At 46.3% G+C, this 20,106-nt stretch overlaps 1 protein-coding gene across 14 annotated transcripts in view; it reads left to right on the top strand.

Annotated features, from left to right (window-relative positions):
• Positions 1–20,106, top strand: part of MGAT5 (alpha-1,6-mannosylglycoprotein 6-beta-N-acetylglucosaminyltransferase) — a 390,386-nt gene that overhangs the window by 32,753 nt on the left and 337,527 nt on the right. For 3 of the 14 annotated variants that reach the window (XM_044936134.2, XM_044936113.2, XM_044936152.2), the window contains exon 1: positions 15,802–15,915. The exons of 4 other annotated variants lie outside the window; for them this stretch is intronic. Coding sequence is in view for 3 of the 10 variants with exons in the window: in XM_044936158.2 (XP_044792093.1) it covers positions 17,638–17,660 (23 nt within the window). In the remaining 7 variants the exon portion in view is untranslated. Of the gene's footprint in view, positions 1–13,387; positions 13,414–14,615; positions 15,776–15,801; positions 15,916–17,622; positions 17,661–19,667; positions 19,688–20,106 lie in introns of those variants that run through there. 7 more of the 14 variants (XM_044936123.2, XM_044936109.2, XM_025261828.3 and 4 more) reach the window with 6 other exon arrangements.

Here is a 20,106-nt window from a genome sequence, read left to right as displayed (position 1 = left end):
AGCTGTTTTGTAGTTACAGAACAGGAACCTTCTTATCTGAAAATGATGACAATGTTTGTGGCCTGGGGACCCTCCCCAAGCTGTTTTGTTGTTACAGAGGCCAGGCTTGCTGGGTGCCTGTCTTAGAGGCTGGGTTTCTCTTATCTCTGGGTACTGCTTGCTTGGACAGTCTGTATCCTGGGTCTGACTATGCTGTTCTCTTCTTGTGCTTAATCAGAGTGCTGTATACTTTGAGAATGGAAGGATGGAAGAAGCTTTAACAGTCATTCTTCAGAAAAGTATGGATATGAAGAAAAAATAGGCCTTTGAATTACTCAGCTGTCTGTTGTTAGGATATTAGGTGTGGTAGTCCCTCCCCATCCCAGGAGAATATTTTAAAATATTTTATTGTTTAGATGAAAATAACTACCTTTTAATTTAAAACTGGAGTTTCAACACAGATGTTGATGTATTGGGGGGCTTTCTTTTCCTTTTTCCTTCCTGAGAGAGTGATTTTATAATATAAAGCTCTGTTGTGAAGCTCCTCATTCTTTTGTTTCTGTGTTACAAGGTGGGATAGTAGTCAGCGTGGATATGAGCACTAGGACAAATTCAGGAAAAGAGCCCAGCATGTGCCGCGGTTTAACAGTCACTCGATACATGGTAAATTCCATTTTAAATTCAGATGAAAGGAAAAAAAAAAGCATTCAGATTCTATGTAGGCAGCACAGCACAGTATGAAAAAGAACCTATTGATTAAACTCTTAGAAAGTTTCCAAAAACCTCCTTTTAAGTCCCAAGATATTGGCACTCCTATGATGAATGTCTTGAGGCAGATAAAACAGTGGAGGCTTTTGAGTGGAAGGAACAGGGATCCTTTCACATGAAGTGATACTTGAAAAATACTGCTGTAATTAAAACATACAGTGTAGTTAGTTTTCAGGAAATGTACATTTTTCATGTCTTGAAGGAGCCTTACAGAGTTACTTTAAAAAAATGGTGGGGGGTGGAGGGAGGACAGCTTCTACTGGAAATTAGCACATGATAAAGTTAAAGTTAATCCTAAAGGAAATCAACTCTGAAGATTCACTAGAAGGACTAATGCTGAAGCTCCAATACTTGGGCCACCTAATGTGATGAGCTGACTCATTGGAGAGAAATGCTGGGAAAGACTGAGGGCAGGAGAAGGGGATGACAGAGGACGAGATGGTGGGATGGCATCACCAATGCAATGGACATGTTGTTGTTCAGTTGCTCAGTTGTGTCCGACTCTTTGTGGCCCCATGAGCTGCAGCACACCAGGATTCCCTGTCCTTCACTGTCTTTTGGAGTTTGCTCAAAATTTGAAGCCTGGCATGCTGCAGTTCTTGGGGTCACGAAGAATCAGACATGATTTAGTGGCCGAACAACAAAGTTAAAGTTGTTTTTTTCCTTGTCCTTCTGTTTGAGATCTTATACCTTATAGTGTAAGATCATATTCCATAGCTTATTGTGGTAATATTTATGCTGGTGTGACCTGTCCTCCTCCCTCAGTACCTGGGAATCTGTGAGCTTGAATGAGAAAAAAAAATCCATCTTTATGTACAATGAATTCTAACTGAAGTTTGGCATTTTCTTCCATTATGAACCTAGGCAGCAAATCAAAGTAGTGTTAAAAGGATCCTGATTTTGTCCTCATATGTCTGTACTGAATTATAGCTGTGCAGAAACCACCAGATGTTATACACACACATCACTACTTCAAAATAATGCTAGATCCCAGAGCTATTTTTCCATCTTATTACTTGGTGTATTAATAAAGAAACACTGATATATTACTGTATCACAGTTTTAACACATGGTGACGATGAAATCTAAGTATTCTTTGTTTTGAAATGTTTTGTGTTTTATGTATTTAAAAACATCATATGGAGGAGACTTCTAGAAGCATCACCTCATTGCCCTGGGGTCTGAGGCTTACAAAAGGTTAAGCTCCTCCTCTTTGTGATTTAAATTTTATACCAAGGAACTGGGACTAACAGAGTGACTCTCAACCCTGGCTGCCTATACGAATTACGTGGGAGCTTCCAAGTATTGCTGGTGCCTGGGTCGCGTGTGTGTGTGTGTGCGCGCGTGCGCGCACACTCGGTCATATCCAACTCTTCACGACCTCATGGCCTGTAGCCTGCCAGGCTCCTCTGTCCATGGGATTCTCCAGGCAAGAATACTGGAGGGAGTTGCCATTTCCTCCTCCAGGGGATCTTCTTGACCCAGGGATCTAACCCACATCTCTTGAGTCTTTTGCATTGCCAGGTGGATTCTTTACCACAGATCCACCTGGAAAGCCCCACCTGAGTCATAATGCCAGACTACCAGACTAATTAAATTAGAATTTATGGACATGAGGCCTGTGATCCCAGTGTGTTGCTGCTGCTACTGCTAAGTCACATCAGCCGTGTCTGACTCTGTGCGACCCCATAGACAGCAGCCCACCAGGCTCCTCTGTCCCTGGGATTGTCCAGGCAAGAACACTGGAGTGGGTTGCCATTTCCTTCTCCAATGCAGAAAAGTGAAAAGTGAAAGTGAAGTCGCTCAGTCATGTCCAACTCTTCATGACCCCATGGACTATAATCTACCAGGCTCCTTCGCCCGTGGGATTTTCCAGGCAAGAGTACTGGAGTGGAGTGCCATTGCCTTCTCCCTCTGTCTGCTTTCTGATTCTTTAAATAACAACTTCATTTTCATGCTTATGGTAGAAAATTCAAACTGTACAAAGAGCACAACTCACTCACCTTCCTAGATATAAATGTTGCTGACAATTTTTTTGCATAATTAATCCTTATAGACACACACATCCACACATACACCCACAGTGGGATTATACTATACATGTTATCCCATGCAGACATACTGTACAAGTTATTTCACATAGAGAGCTTTCAAAACTAATTTCTGAGCTAAATTGGTCCTTGAGATTAAATTCCTTTTCTTTGCTGTTTTTGATTTGCCTTCAACTAGGGAGCCTGATCCCTCTAGGCACAATTCAGGAGTAGTTGGAAGACTGGATTCTTATTTCCCTCTTTTAAGAACTAGTGGGATGGACAGGAAAGAACAGCATTGGGGTCAGGCCCATCTGGGGTGTGGGCCTTGGGGCAAGCCGCTTATCCTTGTAAACTTCTCTGAATCTGTTTGCTCAGATGGGGACTACGAAGGCTTCCTCTCAGGGCTGCTGTGAAATCTGTGCAATGTTGGTGACAGGTAGCTATTATCAAGTGGGGCTTCCCAGGTAACTCAGATGGTAAAGAATCTGCCTGAAGTGTAGCCAGCTATTATCAGGACTCTCTTTGCAAATTGTATACCCCAAAGGAGCTTGATGTAGTCCTTGGTCCTCTCAGAGTTCTTTTTTCGATTAGTACACAGAAAACAAGAGGTAAGTTAAAAAAAAAAAATCCCTGTGCAACCACTGCAGACAGTCTAGAGGCCCTGAACCCACATTTTGGGATTGCTATCATCTGGCTGGTTTAGGAGTTGGGTCCAAGGCCACACTGATGACGAGTTAGCCTTATCCCTTCTCAGGAAAGTACTTAGACCAGATTAACATATTCTTAGAAATGGACAACTGCCCCCGCTACCCCAGCTTATTGACTTTGTATTTCATCTCACTTGCAGAAGCAGTTATGTTTAGGGTGAGAGCCAGTATTAGATCATGTGACCAGAAACAGAATTCACCCCAGATGGTGTGAATGAAGACTAAGGAAAGGAGCGGTTATAGAGGCGTTGGCCAGGTACTGTGAGGCATGCGAGGATGGACAGCAGTGGGAAGCCAGTGTGTCTGCTAGTCTTGAGGGGGATGGGAGAAAGTAGAGTTACTGGAGCCCAGTGGAATCTGGAACTGGAGAGGAGCGTTCAAGAAGAATCTACCCCCAAGATGGTGGCATCCAAGAAGGGATGGAGCTGGGAAGAAATACCTTGCCCTGTCTCTTCTATTCTCCAATCTACTGCTGGGCACAACCATTGGGAAGCCAGCAGGCAGTGGAGCCCTGGTGATGTAATCCACGGGTGCCAGCTGGTCAGGGCACAGGCTAGGGCTGGGACTGTTTGGAGGCGGCCACAGAAAATAACCAGATAAGCGGCACACACAGTGGCTGTTAGACATCAGGAAGTGAATGAAGTGCTCGCCAGTGGGCTGAGCACCTAAATGGAGCCCAGTACATGGTGTTCCCTTCCCCTGGCATCTTAGGATTTAGATGGCAGCTTGTTCAATCCTGTCTTAAACATCAGCAAGATTATTCAGGGAGACAGAGAAGGAGGGAGACCTTCACCTATTAAAAAGCAAACCCTCAAATCAAGATCCGCCATATTTTCTGAGCTCTGGCTCTCTTGGTGTCTGTGTAGCGAAGCTATCAATGTTTGTTGCTCCCTAGTTCATGACTGCCACTGGGCAGGTAATATACCAAAGACATGGAGGCCTAGTTGAGAAGATGTCAATTTGGAAACACCCTCATGTCTTTCTCCTGACACCCATGCCTGGAGATCTCCAGTAGTAGATTTCATCTCTGGCAGCTAGGAGACCACACTGGTGCCCAGTCAGCCTCACCGGCCATTCTGCAAGTCACCTCTCAGAACTCAAGAGAAGATCCAGCTGCTTCCATCTTTAGAGCCTCCCAATGTATTTGAAAAGTGGGAAAATGCATATTAGGATTAACATCACCCTAGAGAATCTTAAATGTTATACGTAAGAACTACATGTTTTTAACACAAGAAAACATAATATGATCTAATCATGCTTTCCACGAGATAATTAGAGGAGTTACAAAATGGTGGAGAGAGCGCACACTCTGGGTGGTGTGATCTGGTAATAGGATATCTGTTCAAAGTTACATGATGAATGACTTCCACTTCAGCCCCATCGCTATATCTCTGTGAGGCTCTGTGACTCAGTGGGAGAAAGTGCCAGGTGTCTGGGCCTGAGGCTGTTGTGACTTGGGCTTTTGCCAAATTTAACCCCCATCCCTCGGACACGACTGATGTGACTTGATTCACCTTCCCTCTATGCCTTCTGAGACCTAGATTTGGAAAGAATGTCTGTGTTTTGCATAATTGTCAGGCCGATAAAACATAAGTAAGGGAGACTTGCAGGAACTTCTCATGGAGCAAGGTGGACTAGCTCACCACCATGGGGACACCTCATCTTTCTGTCTCCAGATGCTGACTTTTGTAGATCATGGCTAGTCCATAGACACTTCACCAAAGGAAAACAAAGGAAGAAAATGTAAAAATCAATGTCTTTTTAATTTTTTTAAATAATAAGTGCTTGTTGAAAGATTTAGGGGCCAGAGACTTGGGCTGGTGAGCATTGTGAACTCTGTTTTATCTCCCAAGTTACACATAGACATGATTGAGACTATCATGGTTTTAAAAGAAAAGTTGGGGGACTTCCCTAGTGGTCTAGTGTTTAATATTTTGCCTTCCAATGCAGGAGTTGCAGGTTTGAACCCTGGTCAGGGAACTAAGATCCCACATGCCTCACAGCCCAAAAATCAAAACATAAAACAGAAGAAGCCATGTTGTAACAAATTCAGTAAAGACTTGAAAGTGATCCATATAAAAAAAATCTTGGAAAAAAAAAAAAGTTGGGATCAGTCTCAGACTTCAGCCGTCCATAGGGCAGTAGTTTACCTATTTCAGTTGTATAAGAAAGGACTGAAGGAGCTTATTAAAAAGGCAGATCTCAGCCCCTGCAACCCTGTCCCAAGACACGGGGTCCACCTTTGTAGCCAACATCCCAGGTGGTACAAGAAGCACAGTTTAGCAAACACTTCCACATTTCTTAAGTTTTTATTTTCTTCAATGGCACCCCACTCCAGTACTCTTGCCTGGGAAATCCCATGGGTGGAGGAGCCTGGTAGGCTGCAGTCCATGGGGTCCCTAGGAGTCGGACATGACTGAATGACTTCACTTTCACTTTTCACTTTCATGCACTGGAGAAGGAAATGGCAACCCACTCCAGTGTTCTTGCCTGGAGAATCCCAGGGACGGGGAGCCTGGTGGGCTGCCGTTTATGGGGTTGCACAGAGTTGGACACGACTGAAGTGACTTAGCATGGCAGTCTTATTGAGATATATACAGATACATGGGCTTCCCTTGTGGCTCAGCGGGTAAAGAATCTGCCCGCAATGTGGGAGACCTGGGTTCGATCCCTGGGTTGGAAAGATCCCCTAGAGAAGGGAAAGGTTACCTACTCCAGTATTCTGGCCTAGAGAATCCCATGGACTGCAGCCTGCCAGGCTTCTCTGTCCATGGAATCACAAGAGTTGGACACGGCTTAGTGACTAAGCCACCACCACCATATAGTCCTTGGAGTTGCAAAGAGTCGAACACAACTGAACAACTTTGTTTCACATACAGATATATACTTATACAGCACTGTATAAGTTTCAGTTGTACAGCATAATGATTTACATTCACCATTAAGTGATGAGCACAATCAGTTTAGTGAACGTCCATCATCTCATATAGATACATTAAAAAAAAAAGAAGACCAAAGATCTCCAGATCAAGCATCAGTACCTCAAAAATGGCTTAAGGGGAAGCACGGGTGGGGTTTGGGAAATAGGAGGCAGATAGTTAAAAGGTACAAACTTCCAGCTGTCCGCTAAGTAAGTACTAGGAATGTAGCAAACAGCATGAGAAATACAATTAACATTGCTGTTATACTTGTTACGTTATATTCAGAAGTTGTAAAGACAGTAAATCCTAAGAGTTCACCTCACAAGGAAAAAATGTTTCCATTTGTTTAATCAGAATTGTAAAAATCTTCTGGACCTTCTTCCAGACTGTATGTTTTCATTTTGCTTTTTTGACCCCTGCACTTCAGGCAGCCTGTCATTGGCAGGACAGATGCATCAGAAGTAAATTCCCTGGAGGCAGTCCAGCAGTCCTGCTGTCTTATGGGAGGAAGTTCTGTCTTGCTTGAAAACAAAGAAATAAAACCATCCCTTGAATTCAGTGGTCTGCCTGAAGAGGTTGGAAAAATAATCCAGTGATGTCTATTGGTTTCAAGCCTGTGTTGTTATTAATCCTGTTACAAATGATAATGCTTTCCATTTACAGGCCCGGCTGTCTCGGAGGAGTTTTGTGTATCTCGTACTAGGCCCTGCTGGGTGATTAAGCCACTCACTCGGCATCTTACAGGCCACTGGAGGACCATCAGCTCCGAGATCACGGCTGTACTTCCCCTAGAGCTCCCTGCGTGGTGCTTTAACCGTTGCTTATGTTTCCTTGGGAAGAGAGGCTCCTCAAGGCCTCATGCTGTTGGGGCTCAGGCCCAGAGAGATGGGGTTCTCTTTCCCATCCTGTCTCTTTATGTTTCCTACGTCATTAGAAGTTTGTTGGCCCCTTCAAGTGGAGCAAGGGCAGGGCTGTAGCTTTCTCTCTCTCGCACTTTTTGTTGTGGTTGTTGACAGATGATATTTTATTTATTTTCAATGAATTAATTTTGACTGCACTGGGTCTCCATTGCTGTGTGTGGGCTTTCGCTAGTTGAGGCACAGGACGGGGGGTAATCTCTTGTTGCGGAGCATGGGCTCTAGGCCCTTGGACCTCAGGAGTTGTGGCTCCTGGACTTAGTTGCTCTGAGACATGCGAAATCTTCCCAGACCAGAGATTGAAACAATGTCTGCACTGGCGGGTGGATTCTTAACCACTGAACCACCAGGGAAGTCCACTTTCTCTCTCTCTCTTTTTTTTTTTTTTTTGGCCAAGTCCCCTACCAGGGATTGAGCCCCCTACCAGGGGCTTCCAATGCCCCCTGCATTGGAAGCATGGAGTCTTAACCATTGGACCACCAGGGGAGTCCCTGTAGCTCTTTTTAAGATTCACTGTCATCTAGGGGAAAAGATACAAGAGCCCTACAAAACAAGAGGCAGTTAGTTTCATGCTTTTGTCAACAAGAGCAAGATGTAGCATTTTTCACTTTCCAGGTTTTACAGTTTCAATGTATAAGACAGAGACATTGCAGCTCAATAAGGCAGGCAGTGCTAAGAAGAGTATGGGACAGAAGAATGGTGGGTGGGGAATGGTTGCCAGAGAGGCTTCAGAAGGACAGCTTGCCCACTTCTGTAGCCTTCAAAGACAAAGCTCTTCAGAACTCTGAAATCCAAGGGGCCTTTTCACAACTATAGTAAGTGAGGCTGTGACTGATTTATATAAGGAAATGGTCCCCACTCTCTCCTATTGAGGCCCCGCCTCTCCTGTTGAGGTCCGCCACGTTCCACAGCTGGCCCATCTGTGAGTTAGAGGGCTGAAGCCAGGCTCATCATGGGGAAATGGCAGCCCCACAGCTTCCAGACCTGCAGAAGACAGGAAGCCTAGCGGCTCTGGTGGCTGGTGGAGTTTCCCACTGTCAACACAGCTCTCAGTCAGTGGTTTTGGGTCTCAGGCTCTGTCAGATGAGTCAATGAAGCCTCACACCCCTGCTCACCCTTTTAAAGTCAGGTCACACCGACCACACCCCTCGGACTGTAAATGGAACCCAAGGAAATGGATGAATACTATCTTCCCCAAGACCCATACCATTTCATCAAACCATAGACGGGACTTTTCTGGAAATGTCAGCCACCCTGAGGGATGGGCTGTCATACTTTCCCTGATGAACTACGAGGCAGTCAAGGAAATTAAAGGAAACTCTGTTCACTCAGATGCTTGCAGAAAGCCTCTATCTCCAGGTTTGAATCTGTTCCTTGTTGATGTGGTCCTGTTGCTGTTGGTGACCTTTCCTGGTGGCAAATGACATCCATTCTGAATAAGCAACAGACTTTTTCCTCAGAATGCTAAAGTTTGAGATACAAGTGAACTTATTTAGGAAACAGAAACAGACTCACGGATATAGAAAACAAACTTAGAGTTATCAAAGGCGGGTGAAGGGCTAAATTAGGGGTTTGGGATTAACATATCCACACTAAAATAGAAACAGCAAGTCCTGTTTAGCACAGGGAACTATATTCAATATCTTATAATAAACTACAATGGAAAAGAATCTGAAACAAATATGCATAAACGAATCACCTTGCTGTACACCAGAAACTAACACAACATAGTAAATCAACTATTTGTTTAGTCACTAAGTCGTGGCCGACTCTTTGGGACCCTATGGACTGTCGCCCCGCCAGACTCCTCTGTCCATGAGATTTCCCAGGCAAGAAAACTGGAGTAGGGTGCCATTTCCTTCTCTGGGGGATCTTCTTGACCCAGGGATCGAACCCAAGTCTCCTGTGTCTCCCGCATCGGCAGGCAGATTCTTACTGCTGTGCCGCCCATAAAAAATTACAGACTGACAGCGGCTCCAGTTGAAGAAGTTCTGTTTCTGTCACAGTGACAACCCTGTGCTTTGGGTTTATCTCCCAGGACAGGGAGCCCTCTCAGCTCTTATGGGTTAGGATGCATTGACTTTTGTTCAGAATCTTGAGAACTAGGCAAGCAACCCCTGGGAGAGACCACTGTTTCTCTGCACCCAGATATTTCTCTTGATGAACATCTTTTCTCCCACTACCCAGGCCCAGACATGCTGTTTTTTCCTGGGAAGATGCAATGGCCCCGGCATCTGTCTTTTCTTCCCTATCTGTACAGCATCTTCCACAAGCTTTTGAAATGCAAACCATATCACTGCCGTCTGTCTTCTACCACTGAGAGGTCTTGTCTCAAGATGACCCAGAGCTTGGATTCTGAAGTTGGTTCTGGTGTGCTCAATCACTTCAGTCATGTCCAACTCTGCGAAACTCTGGACTGTAGCCCACCAGTCTCCACTGTCCATGGGGTTCTTCAGACAAGAATACTGGAGTGGGTTGCCATGCCCTCCTTGAGGGATCTTCCCCATTCAGGGATCAAACCTGTGTCTCCAGTGTTTTCTGCATTGCAGGAGGATTCTTTACCACTGAGCCACCAGGGAAGCCTGAAGTTGGTCCTACTGGATTCTAATCCTTCACTAGCTGGGTGACTTGGGGCAACTTACATTCTGTCCTCATCTGCAAAATGGAGATGATGATGCTAATAGAACCTACTCATGGGTTTTTGTAAGGGTTATCTTTTTACATGGAACACTTAGACCACAACTGAATAAATTGTTTATTGTCAATGTTCCACCTAAAATTCATGGATCTTCCAAGTCTAGACTTCAACGCAGACACCTAACCAAGCCTCTGAGGTGCAGCAGGATACAAGGCTGGACAGCTTCTCTTATTTCCCAAGGACTCCTCCTGCTTCCTTCTCTGTTTTCTGCCCACCCTGGCTTCTCTCGGCATCTCCAAAGCACCATTCTTTCTCCTGCTGCAGGGCCTTTGCACAAGCTTTTCTCTATATTGTGAATGTTCGCCTCCTTCCCTCTTTGCCTGGCCGACTCCTGCTCCTCCTCTGTGTCTTAGTCTAAGTGTCTTTTCCTCAGGGAGGCCTCCCTTGACCACTGAGGTGAGAAGAGAACCCTGTCATTCTGTGTTATGGCACTCCCATTTCTTTCTTTCACAGTGTTTGCCAGTTTATAGTTTCTGTTCATCTATAGATTTGCTTGACTGATGCCTTCAAGCTCTCCTCTCTTGTGTGTGTGTGTGTTAGTCTCTCGGTCGTGTCCAACTCTTTGTGACTCCATGGACTGTAACCCTTTAGGCTCTTCCATCCATGGGATTTTCCTGGCAAGAATACTGGAGTGGGTTGCCATTTCCTTCTCTAGGAGATCTTTTCAACCCAGGGATTGTACCGGGCCTCCCATATTGCAGGCAGACTCTTTACTCAGAGCCACCAGGGAGGCTCTCTTCTGTTGAAGCCAAGGATGGTCCTTAGCACGTGACACAGGCCTGGCCTGTCCTGGCTTACACTGCTTCCTAATATGTGATGAATGAATACTGCTGCCCCAGCCAGGCTGTGACCTCCTGCTCTGGGCCTGCAGTTGGTGTATGACATCGTGTTTGCCTGCAGACAGAGAATTTTGCAAACACACCTAGGTTATATAAGTCGGCCATGGAGGGTTGCAGGGGTTATAGAGTTTAGTGGTTCTCAAGCTATCAGGCATCAGAAACACCAGTAGGGCTTGTTAACATGCTGATTGTTGGGTCTAATCCCCCAGAGTTTGATTCCCTAGGCCTGAAATGTGACCTGAGAACTTGCATTTCTAACAAGCTCCCAGGTGAGGGTGCTGGTTTGAGAATCACTAAGAGAGATGTGTAGATAGCAAAATAGTCCCTGCCACAGTGTTCTGAGACCTGTAAACCATGGAATGCTACCAAAGAAGGAAAGACTGAGGAAGAATGAACAAGGTGGCTTGTTGTGGGCAGTTCAGGTGAGTTTGCACTGGTTCCTGTTTCACTTGAGTGTCGTTGTGTGTGAGTTTGTTAATGACTTCACAGTGGGAAAAGCTCTTCTTTCTACTTTTTTGGACTGAAGTGGTAGAATCTCAGGGCTAAAAGGTGGGAGGTACAGGATCCCCCAGGAAATGAATGTTTGTTTTTTTTTTAAATTGAAATATAATTGCTTTGGGGGAGGAATGTTTTCAAGGAGCTCATTGTAATCATGTAAAGGCCCCAGGGCAAGGATCCTGGAGGTCTGAGGGAAGTTGGATTCAGGAGAGTCGTTGGTGGCAGCTCCTTCTGCTGCCCGATCCTCTAAGAAAGCTCCTTGTAAGGGACTCTCTAGGGGGCCCCTTGGGTTTCTATTTGCTGCCTGAGAATCATAGTTAACTAGTGTTCCTAGACAGGTAGGCTTTGTCTGGAGGCCTGATCCCCTCCTTTCGCATCACAGCTACCATATTTTCATGATTTCAGGAGGCTCTCATGGGCCCTGGCAGCTTCTCATCCCTCTGTGTCCAGGCGGGAGATGGTGTTGCTGGACCATCTTTGGAGTCAGACAGCCCCACGTTTGCTGCTGCTTCTGGTAGCAAGCCTCTGGGTAACTTGCTTCTCCTTGGGCTTTCCTGTCCTATAAAACGGGAATGATGGTATCCAGGAGAGCTTATGGTATAGGGGTCAAGTTGAAAAGCCAAACAGTGGCATCAAGTTGAAAGGCCTTGCTAGTGTTCACTGTTATGACCATGAGTCAGTGACTGGATCTTATTAAGCCTTAGCATCCTCATTTATCACATGGCAATTAGAATGGTACTCACCTCACAGGGTTCTCAGGAGATAAAATATTTGTGACAATTGGTGGAATCCAAGGAAAGTCTGTAGTTTCGTTAATGGTGTTGTGCTGATGTTAATTTTTTGGTTTTGACAAATGTTTCACGATTGTGTAAGAGGTTGGCATATTCAGGAAGCTGGGTGAACAGATAGATACAGGGACTCTGTACAATCTTTGAAACTTTTCAGTAAATTGAAAATTATTCCAAAATGAAAAGTGTATTTTTAAAAATGTTGGTGAAGTAATTAGGGTGCTTGTGATTGAGTTAGCCTTCAGTGCATGGTAGGGGGCTTCCCAGGCGGCTCAGTGGTAAAGAGTCCGCCTGCCAATACAGGAAACTCAGGTTCAAACCCTGGGTTAGGAAGATCCGCTGGAGAAGGAAGTGGCAACCCACTGCAGTGTTCTTGCCTGGGAAATCCCATGGACGGAGGAGCCTGGCAGGCTACAATCCATGGAGTCACAGAAGAGTGTTGGACACAACTTAGTGCCTAAACAACAATACACAGTGGCCATTACCATTACTACAAGGACAGCTACAGTTACTACTTCTGACACCGTGCAGGGGCATAACCCATGTGTGTGTCTAGCTGACCACTCTACAGATGGTATGCTAGTTTTCTACTGCTGCTGCAACAAGTTGATACAAACTTGGTGACTTAATACTGATTCGTTAGAGTCCTGGAGACCAGTAGAGGTCTCACCCGGCTAAAATCAAGGTGTCAACACGATTGCATTATTTCTGGAAGGGGAGACTCTGTTTCCTGGACTTGTCCAGCTTCTAGAGGATCTTGACACTCCCTCCATCTTCAAAACAAGTGATCACGTTACTGTGACTTCTGCTTCTGGGATTCCACACCTCTCTGATTCTGACTCACCTGCTGATGTTTTATAAGAACACTTTTTATAAAACCTTGGGCCCATCTGAATAATCCAGGCTAATCTTCCTATCTCGAGATCCTTAACTGCATCATATCATTAAAGTCCCTTTTGCCATGTAAAGCAACATTACCAAGTTCTCAGAGTTGGGACAAGGACATGATCATGGGCCAATACTTGGCCCACCGCAAGTGCTAAGTCATCTTCTCCTTTCTTCATCTGCCTGTGTTCTTCTTCCCCTTCACAGCCTGTAGATGGGAGGGCCCTGCTGTTTGATTTCCTTGGGTGGAGCTTGTGCCCACAGGACTTGAGAGGGCAGCTGTCAGCTACTTCCCTTGGAGGCCTGAGCTCTATGTGAGGGAGAGTTCACATTGAGGTTCGGAGTCTAGCAGATGTGCAACTGGGTGCCATGTTACTGAGGTAACGGACTTTGATTCTTCAGTTTTGGGGTTGGTGCTTTGGGCACCCAAAAGGTGACACTGGCTTTCCCTTGGTTAGCAACTGTGCTAACGTACTAACTGTTGAGTCTGAAGGTAATTACATCTCACCCCTTACAAACACTGACTGTGGGTCATGGATGTTACTGGGTCCATACTCCCTTAGTTCTTTGTTCAAGGCTTTATTTCCACCCCTTCTTTTTCCTCTTTACCTGCCTGTGGCTGCATGCTTAATCACTCAGTCGTGTCCAACTCTTTGTGACCCATGGACTATATAGCCTACTAGGCTCCTCTGTCCACGGGATTTCGCAGGCAAGAATACTGGAGCAGGTTGCCATTTCCTTCTCCAGGGGATCTTCCAGACCCAGGGACAGAACCTGCATCTCCTGCATTAGCAGGCAGATTCTTTACCACTGAGCCACCTGGGAAGCCCCTTTAGCTGACCGTCTCTGTCTAAATTCAGACTCTTGAATGTGGCAGCCACTGGCCACATGCAGCTGTTTGAGCCCTTGAAGTGCCGCTAATCTGAACTGAGATATGCTGTAAATACACACTGACATTTAGAGACTTAGTATGAAGGAAAGAATGTAGAAGATTTCATTAATGATGTCGAGATGCTGATTATATGTTTTACAATAATATTTTAGCTATATTGGGTTAAATAAACGGCATTGAAATGAATTTCACCTGTTTCTTTTTACTTTTCAATGTGGCTACTAGAACACTTAAAATACATGTGTAGCTTGCATTTGGAGAAGGCAATGGCACCCCACTCCGGTACTCATGCCTGGAAAATCCCATGGGTGGAGGAACCTGGTGGGCTGCAGTCCATGGGGTCGCTAAGAGTTGGACATGACTGAGCGACTAAACTTTCACTTTTCACTTTCATGCATTGGAGAAGGAAATGGCAACCCACTCCAGGGTTCTTGCCTGGAGAATCCCAGGGATGGGGGAGCCTGGTGGGCCTCTGTCCATGGGGTCACACAGAGTCGGACACAACTGAAGTGACTTAGCAGCAGCAGCAGCAGCAGCAGCTTGCATTGTTTTCCTTTTGGTGAGTGCTGGTCTAAATCCGTGTGTGTGTGTGTGTCCCTGTTATTCCTGTCACTGTGACAAGTAAAAGGCATCTCTCCTTCCTTCCTTTGTCTTTCTTTCCTTTCTCTCTCCCTCTCTCTTTCTCTCTCTCGCCCCCCTCCCCACTTCTCTTCACTATTTTTACAATGAGCCTGCTAAATGAATCTTTGGGAATGTTACATCCTTTCAAGCATGATGAGGTTGCTCAGTAGAAAAGGCAACGAGTGCTTTATCCCGGGCCACAAAGCTAGGAAGTCATTCACTGTCTCCCATCTTTCCACCTTAAGTCTTTATTCCCTGGAAGATTCCAGATTTCTTGGTTTATTTCTTTGGTTTTATTTTTGTTGGGGGTCATGGCACATCTCTTTAATAGCTCCTGAGGTGGGTGTCTCTCATTCCCTTCCCAAGTCTGCCTTGAGAACTACCACTCTGGGGAAGAGGGGGGCAGTCCAGGGGCTCCTAAGGGGCATCAAAGTCATGTGGGGAGTGAAATGCAGATTTCTGAGCTCTGCACGCTGGTGTTTCCCAGGAATGAGGCTGATTTGCACCCAACAAGTCACTGGACACATTTGCCTGACATTTGCTTGACTGGGAGGGGGCAGTGCAGCCCTGCCTGCAGCTTAAGCCTCCAGTGTTCATTTCTGCAAAGTGCTCTCTGGCTTGCCTGAGTCGCTCGGGAGAGGTGCTCATGAGGAGTTGCCTGCAGCTGGGGGTTGACACAGCCAGTCCCCTCTGCCCTGCTCCACCCAGCATGCAGCCCCTGATGATGGCGAGTTGGGCTTATTAAGAGGTCATCCGTTCCTCCAGTGAAAGGACAGTGAGAGGACAGATGGTGGAGAGTGGCTGGAAGGTACGAGACTGGTCCAAAGGTTACAAGGGAGAGCTCTGTGGTTAGATAGTTGGGTTCACATCCTGGCGCTGCCACCTGTCAGCTGTGTGACTTGGGGTTGGTTATTTGCAGTCTCTGAGCCTCTGTTCCTTCATCTGCAAACAGGAGGGTGGTTGTAAAAGTCACTGGTCATGGAGATCATGGCTGATTGGAGAGCAGTGCGTGATGCCTGTTGCTGCTCTGCCATGGTATCTGATTACTTCTGGTGAACCTCAGGCTGGGAACATCCAGCTAATTTAATAGGTTTAATGAGGAACACTTACGAACCCCAGGCAGATTCGGGCGAGGGGAAAACCTGACAACACGTGGAGGAGGAGGTGGTAGTGAAAGGAGGTGAGGAAGCGTGTGGCAGAGAGCTGCTCAGTGGATTCTGCGGCCGTCGGTGGGTCCACAGCTCTAGAGACCTGGGCTATTGTGAAGCACAGCTCCCTTGCCCTGGGTGCTGGCAAGCCTTCCTTGGCCTGCATCTGGGGAATGACTGTCCTTGTACCAGCTGACTGAGCGGGACTGGGATAAAAGCCTGTCAGCCTGAGGGAGCCCGGGCATCAAGGGGGTGGCCGGGTGGGTGCTTGGGGATGAGGGAGCCCAGGGCATCAAGGGGGTGGCCGGGTGGGTAAAGGAAGTCATCTTTCATCTCTGGGGAGTAAGATCATTGCAGGGAAGACGCATGTTTCTGGTGGGAACCTGGTTACCTGCTCACTCCTGTCACCCTGGAATGCTGGCTTCTTGCCCTTCCTCTCACCCCCAGCCCTGGAGGGACCTGAGCCAAGGATTCAGCACTGGGGCCTTCTGGGCCCTGGCCTTGAGCTGGGAGGAGGTAGAAGCCATGAACCCCGGAGCCTCGTACAAGGCAAAAGTGGGTGCACCAGGCTTCTCTTTGCTCTGACTGCCCACTCTGAGTTTTCAGAAACTTGCAAATTGAGCTGAAAGAGTAGTGTTTCTTTTCAATAGGAGTGTGATTCTGGCTGGGAGCTGCCTTTCTGGGGTAGTATCATTTCAACCACTTGTTTGAATATTCAAATCTGTGGATTTTTCTCTCTTAGCACATGGGGCTCTTGTTTGGTTAGAATGGCTTCAATTATAGGTTTGTTTTTGATAAGTAGCTTGTTATCTTAGTGTATTTTCCTTTCAGGAAGGGCCTTGCTGGTTTTCAGTGTAAATCTGAGTAGATATGAATATTTGGAGATGGGAAAGTGATGGAAGTGAGAACCCAGATACTTGCCTTCAGGAAATGGGTCTCCTTGCAGCTCTGAATGGAATGTTCTGGCATTCACTATGTGAAGACTCTAGCTGATGTCCCCGGAGGTGGGGCTTGGCAGCTGGAATTTTTGGTAAACCCGAGTTCATGTCCCCAACACACAGTGAGGCCAAACAGACCGAATCATGGTTGTTTGGAGTGGAGTAAAGGTTGATAACAGGGGCAGCTGGTGCTCAAAAGACCTGAAGTCCTCGATGGTTTTGGGACAGAGTTTTCACAGGCCGAATTTGGGGTGAGGGCTGCAGGGTGTGTGATCCTCCTCTGATTGGTTGGTGGGGAGGAGCAGAGGGGTGGGCCAGGGGTCTCAGTCATCAGCCTTCTGGTTCCAGCCAATCTGGAGTCCTTGTGCTTTTGCTCAACCTGAACGTTTCCTTCCACCGGGGAGGGTGGGAGGCTGGTTCCTGTACAGGAGCTCAGAGTCCTGTCAGATTGTTCCCCACGTCCCCCAGGAGGCACAGAATCAGGCCCTGGACTGTTGTTTGACTTCTTTCCTTTATTTCCTGCGTTCCCTCACTCCCTCAGTAGTAGCTGTTTGCCCTTTTGGAGCTCAGGAGGCCGCAGCTTTTCCCTCAAAGAAGAAACAGGGCACTTGGAAAGGCTCTTGTGCCCAGGAGAGCCCCCCACAGTGTCCTGCTCAGTTTCAGATTGCCTGGGGCCTTGTGTATGGGGTTAATGTGACTGAAAGGGGGTGGGGTAACAGGGATGTGAGGTTACATGGATTTTTTTTTTCCCTTTTCAGTTGTGTTTTGACTGAAGTAAAATCATGTTTAGTAAATGACATGAAGTGAATTGCTGACTAAGTACTGGGAACTTTAGGTGTATTTCCTTATTCTTAAACTAGCCCTTTAAGGTGGATTATTAACCCCTTTTACAGCTGAAGATTCTGAAGCTGAGTGAAATAATTTCCCCAAGGTCCTACAGCTGGGATCTGAGCTGAGTTGGGATCTGAGCACAGGTTGCTGTTACAGGACCATGTTAAAGCAACTATGCTCCGTGTTCCCTTAAAGAAGTGAGTGAGTGAAAGTCGCTCTGTCGTGTCTGACTCTTTGCGACCCCATGGACCATATAGTCCATGGAATTCTTCAGGCCAGAATACTGGAGTAGGTAGACATTCCCCTTCTCCAGGGGATCTTCCCAACCCAGGGATCAAACCCAGGTCTCCCACGTTGCAGGTGGATTCTTTACCGGCTGAGCCGCAAGGGAAGCCCCTTTAAGGAAACTTAATAGAAGAAAGAGGTAAAGGTAACAGTTACTGAATGCCTGCTGTGTGCTCAGCCCTGTGCTAAGTGCTTTCCCATTGTTTCTAGCCCACAGCTGGTGGGGGGTGTTGATGGTGGTATTACAGCTACTACTACTGTTAGGGCCTTGGTTTCACAAAAGAGGATGCTGAGACTCCAAGGTGTTAAGTACATTTCCTGGAAAATGGTGGAGTAGGAATCACAACACAGAGTCCAGAGCCTCCTTGGGCTCACAGCGAGCAAACTGGATATGGAAGGGGTCTTAGTGGTCTGAAAATCCACTGTTGAAATGATGGATTTACAAGCATGGACAGAAGCTATTTTCAGTGATTATCAAATACTTGCAGAGCATCGATTTGTGTGTAAGAGTCTGGGTCTGAAATTCTATGCAAAAATACTGGGGAAGTGTAGGACACACCCTGTTCTTGAGGAGCTGACTGGTTAGGTCTTACCACACATGGGAGGCGATGGGTATTTCAGGGCCTGCGAGAGTTCCCCAGAGCAGATGTTTATGGAGGGTAAGTTGGCTGTATTGGGGGCAGGGAAGACCTGAAGGCAAGAAGGAGAAAAAGTAGACAAGTTGGCTTGAGCAGAGCCATCCATCCTAATTCAGGAGAACCTTAGAGGCTAAGTTTTGATCTTCGAGATGGTGGCACTTGGGCTATCTTATTGACGTGGAATGGACTGGCCTAGGAGGTGCTTCCCAAGGTTCATCAGGCAGGTGGTCAGGAATGGATTGGGAGGTGGACGGATGAGGCTGGAGAAAGGTCCCCCAGGTGAGAATGCTGTTGTGAGCTACTGGGGAGGAAAGGGTTAATGCTGGGCCTCTCCTTAGAGTTAGTGTTTCAGTAGGCTGTGCTCCTTAAGCAAAGGTGAGTAATGCCGACAGGAGAGGCAGAAGTCGGCCTTACTTGTGATTGAGTTGGGAGTTTAGAGATGACTTTCGTAGGCTCTAAGAAAGGGACATGTTAGTTTATCATCACCTCCTCCTAACTGAGGATGACTTGATTTGCATTTTCTTCAGAAAACTCTCTTTGGCAGTGGAGGTGGCATTCAGACATCCATCTACCACTTTCTGGACCAATGTCAGCAGCCATGAAGGTTGGCTTGTCTTGGGCATGGCATTCAATCCTAGAGGTCCAATGATAGTGGGGAAGGAGGAAGGAGAAAGCAATGAAGAATGGAGGGAGAGAAGAAATGCCACGTGCAGGGCATTTGCAGATTGTAATAGTCAAAGGTCAGACCCGTGACTTTGCCTCTTTATCACTCAGTGAGTCCCACCCAAGGCTGTTCTAATCCAACAGTAACGAACACTGTATTTTGGGATCCTCCCCCAAAGGTTAGCTATACCCAGAGTTTCTCGAATTTTTTAATTCTTGGAAATCTTTTAAGTAACTACTTCCAGGACAGGGGTCACTGAGGGGACTGAGGCTCTCTTTTCGAGCCTACTGTCTCTGAAACCAAAAGCTTGTCTCATTACTAATTCTCCAACTTTTAATGAAGCAGTTGAGAGTGATTGGTGGGAAATACCAGTCTGATTGAAAAGTGATTTTCTTGCTTGGTGATTAGAAACAAAAGACCAAATGTAGGGCTGTTGTCTTGCCCAGGAGAAATACTGGAGAGTGCTTTGGTGAGGACGAGCCTAGAGAAATGTGTGTGGGTGGTTGTGCAAGTGTCTGTGTGGTTGTTCTGGTGAATCGTGACCTGTGGTTCCATGACAGCGGTTATTCCTGAATGGAGCGCCTTATAATGATTGCTTCTTAGTGCCTCTAGTTTCTGACACTGTCTATGCTATGAGGTAGGTCTGCTTGCTTTATTTATAAGTTTTCTAAGTGACCTAACTTCTCAGTGTTATTCCTTAAAAGATGATATCTGAAAACTCATAGGTCTGAAGCCCTTAATTAGTTCCGTGAAGAGGCTGTGTCCTCCTACACAGTGTTGGAAGTATGTTAGATGAAAAAGTGCTGTCCTGAAATAAATCTACCCCTGTGCTGTTTAGTAGAACTTTCTGCCATGATGGAGATGTTCTGTGTCTCTGTTGTACAGTGTGACAGCCACTAGCCATGTAAAGCTATGGAACACTTGATATGTGCCTAGTGTGGCTAAGGAACTGAATTTTAACTGTTATTTACTTGTCATTAAAATTTAAATAGCCATATGTAGTAACTGACAACTATATTGATGAACCCTGATCTAGACACTGGCCAGAGATGACTG

This window comes from Bubalus bubalis, chromosome 2, assembly GCF_019923935.1.
Source record: "Bubalus bubalis isolate 160015118507 breed Murrah chromosome 2, NDDB_SH_1, whole genome shotgun sequence".
In the NCBI taxonomy this organism is placed as follows: Eukaryota; Metazoa; Chordata; class Mammalia; order Artiodactyla; family Bovidae; genus Bubalus; species Bubalus bubalis.
Note: the sequence above shows the minus strand (reverse complement) of the source record. Positions and strands in the feature narration are given on the sequence as shown.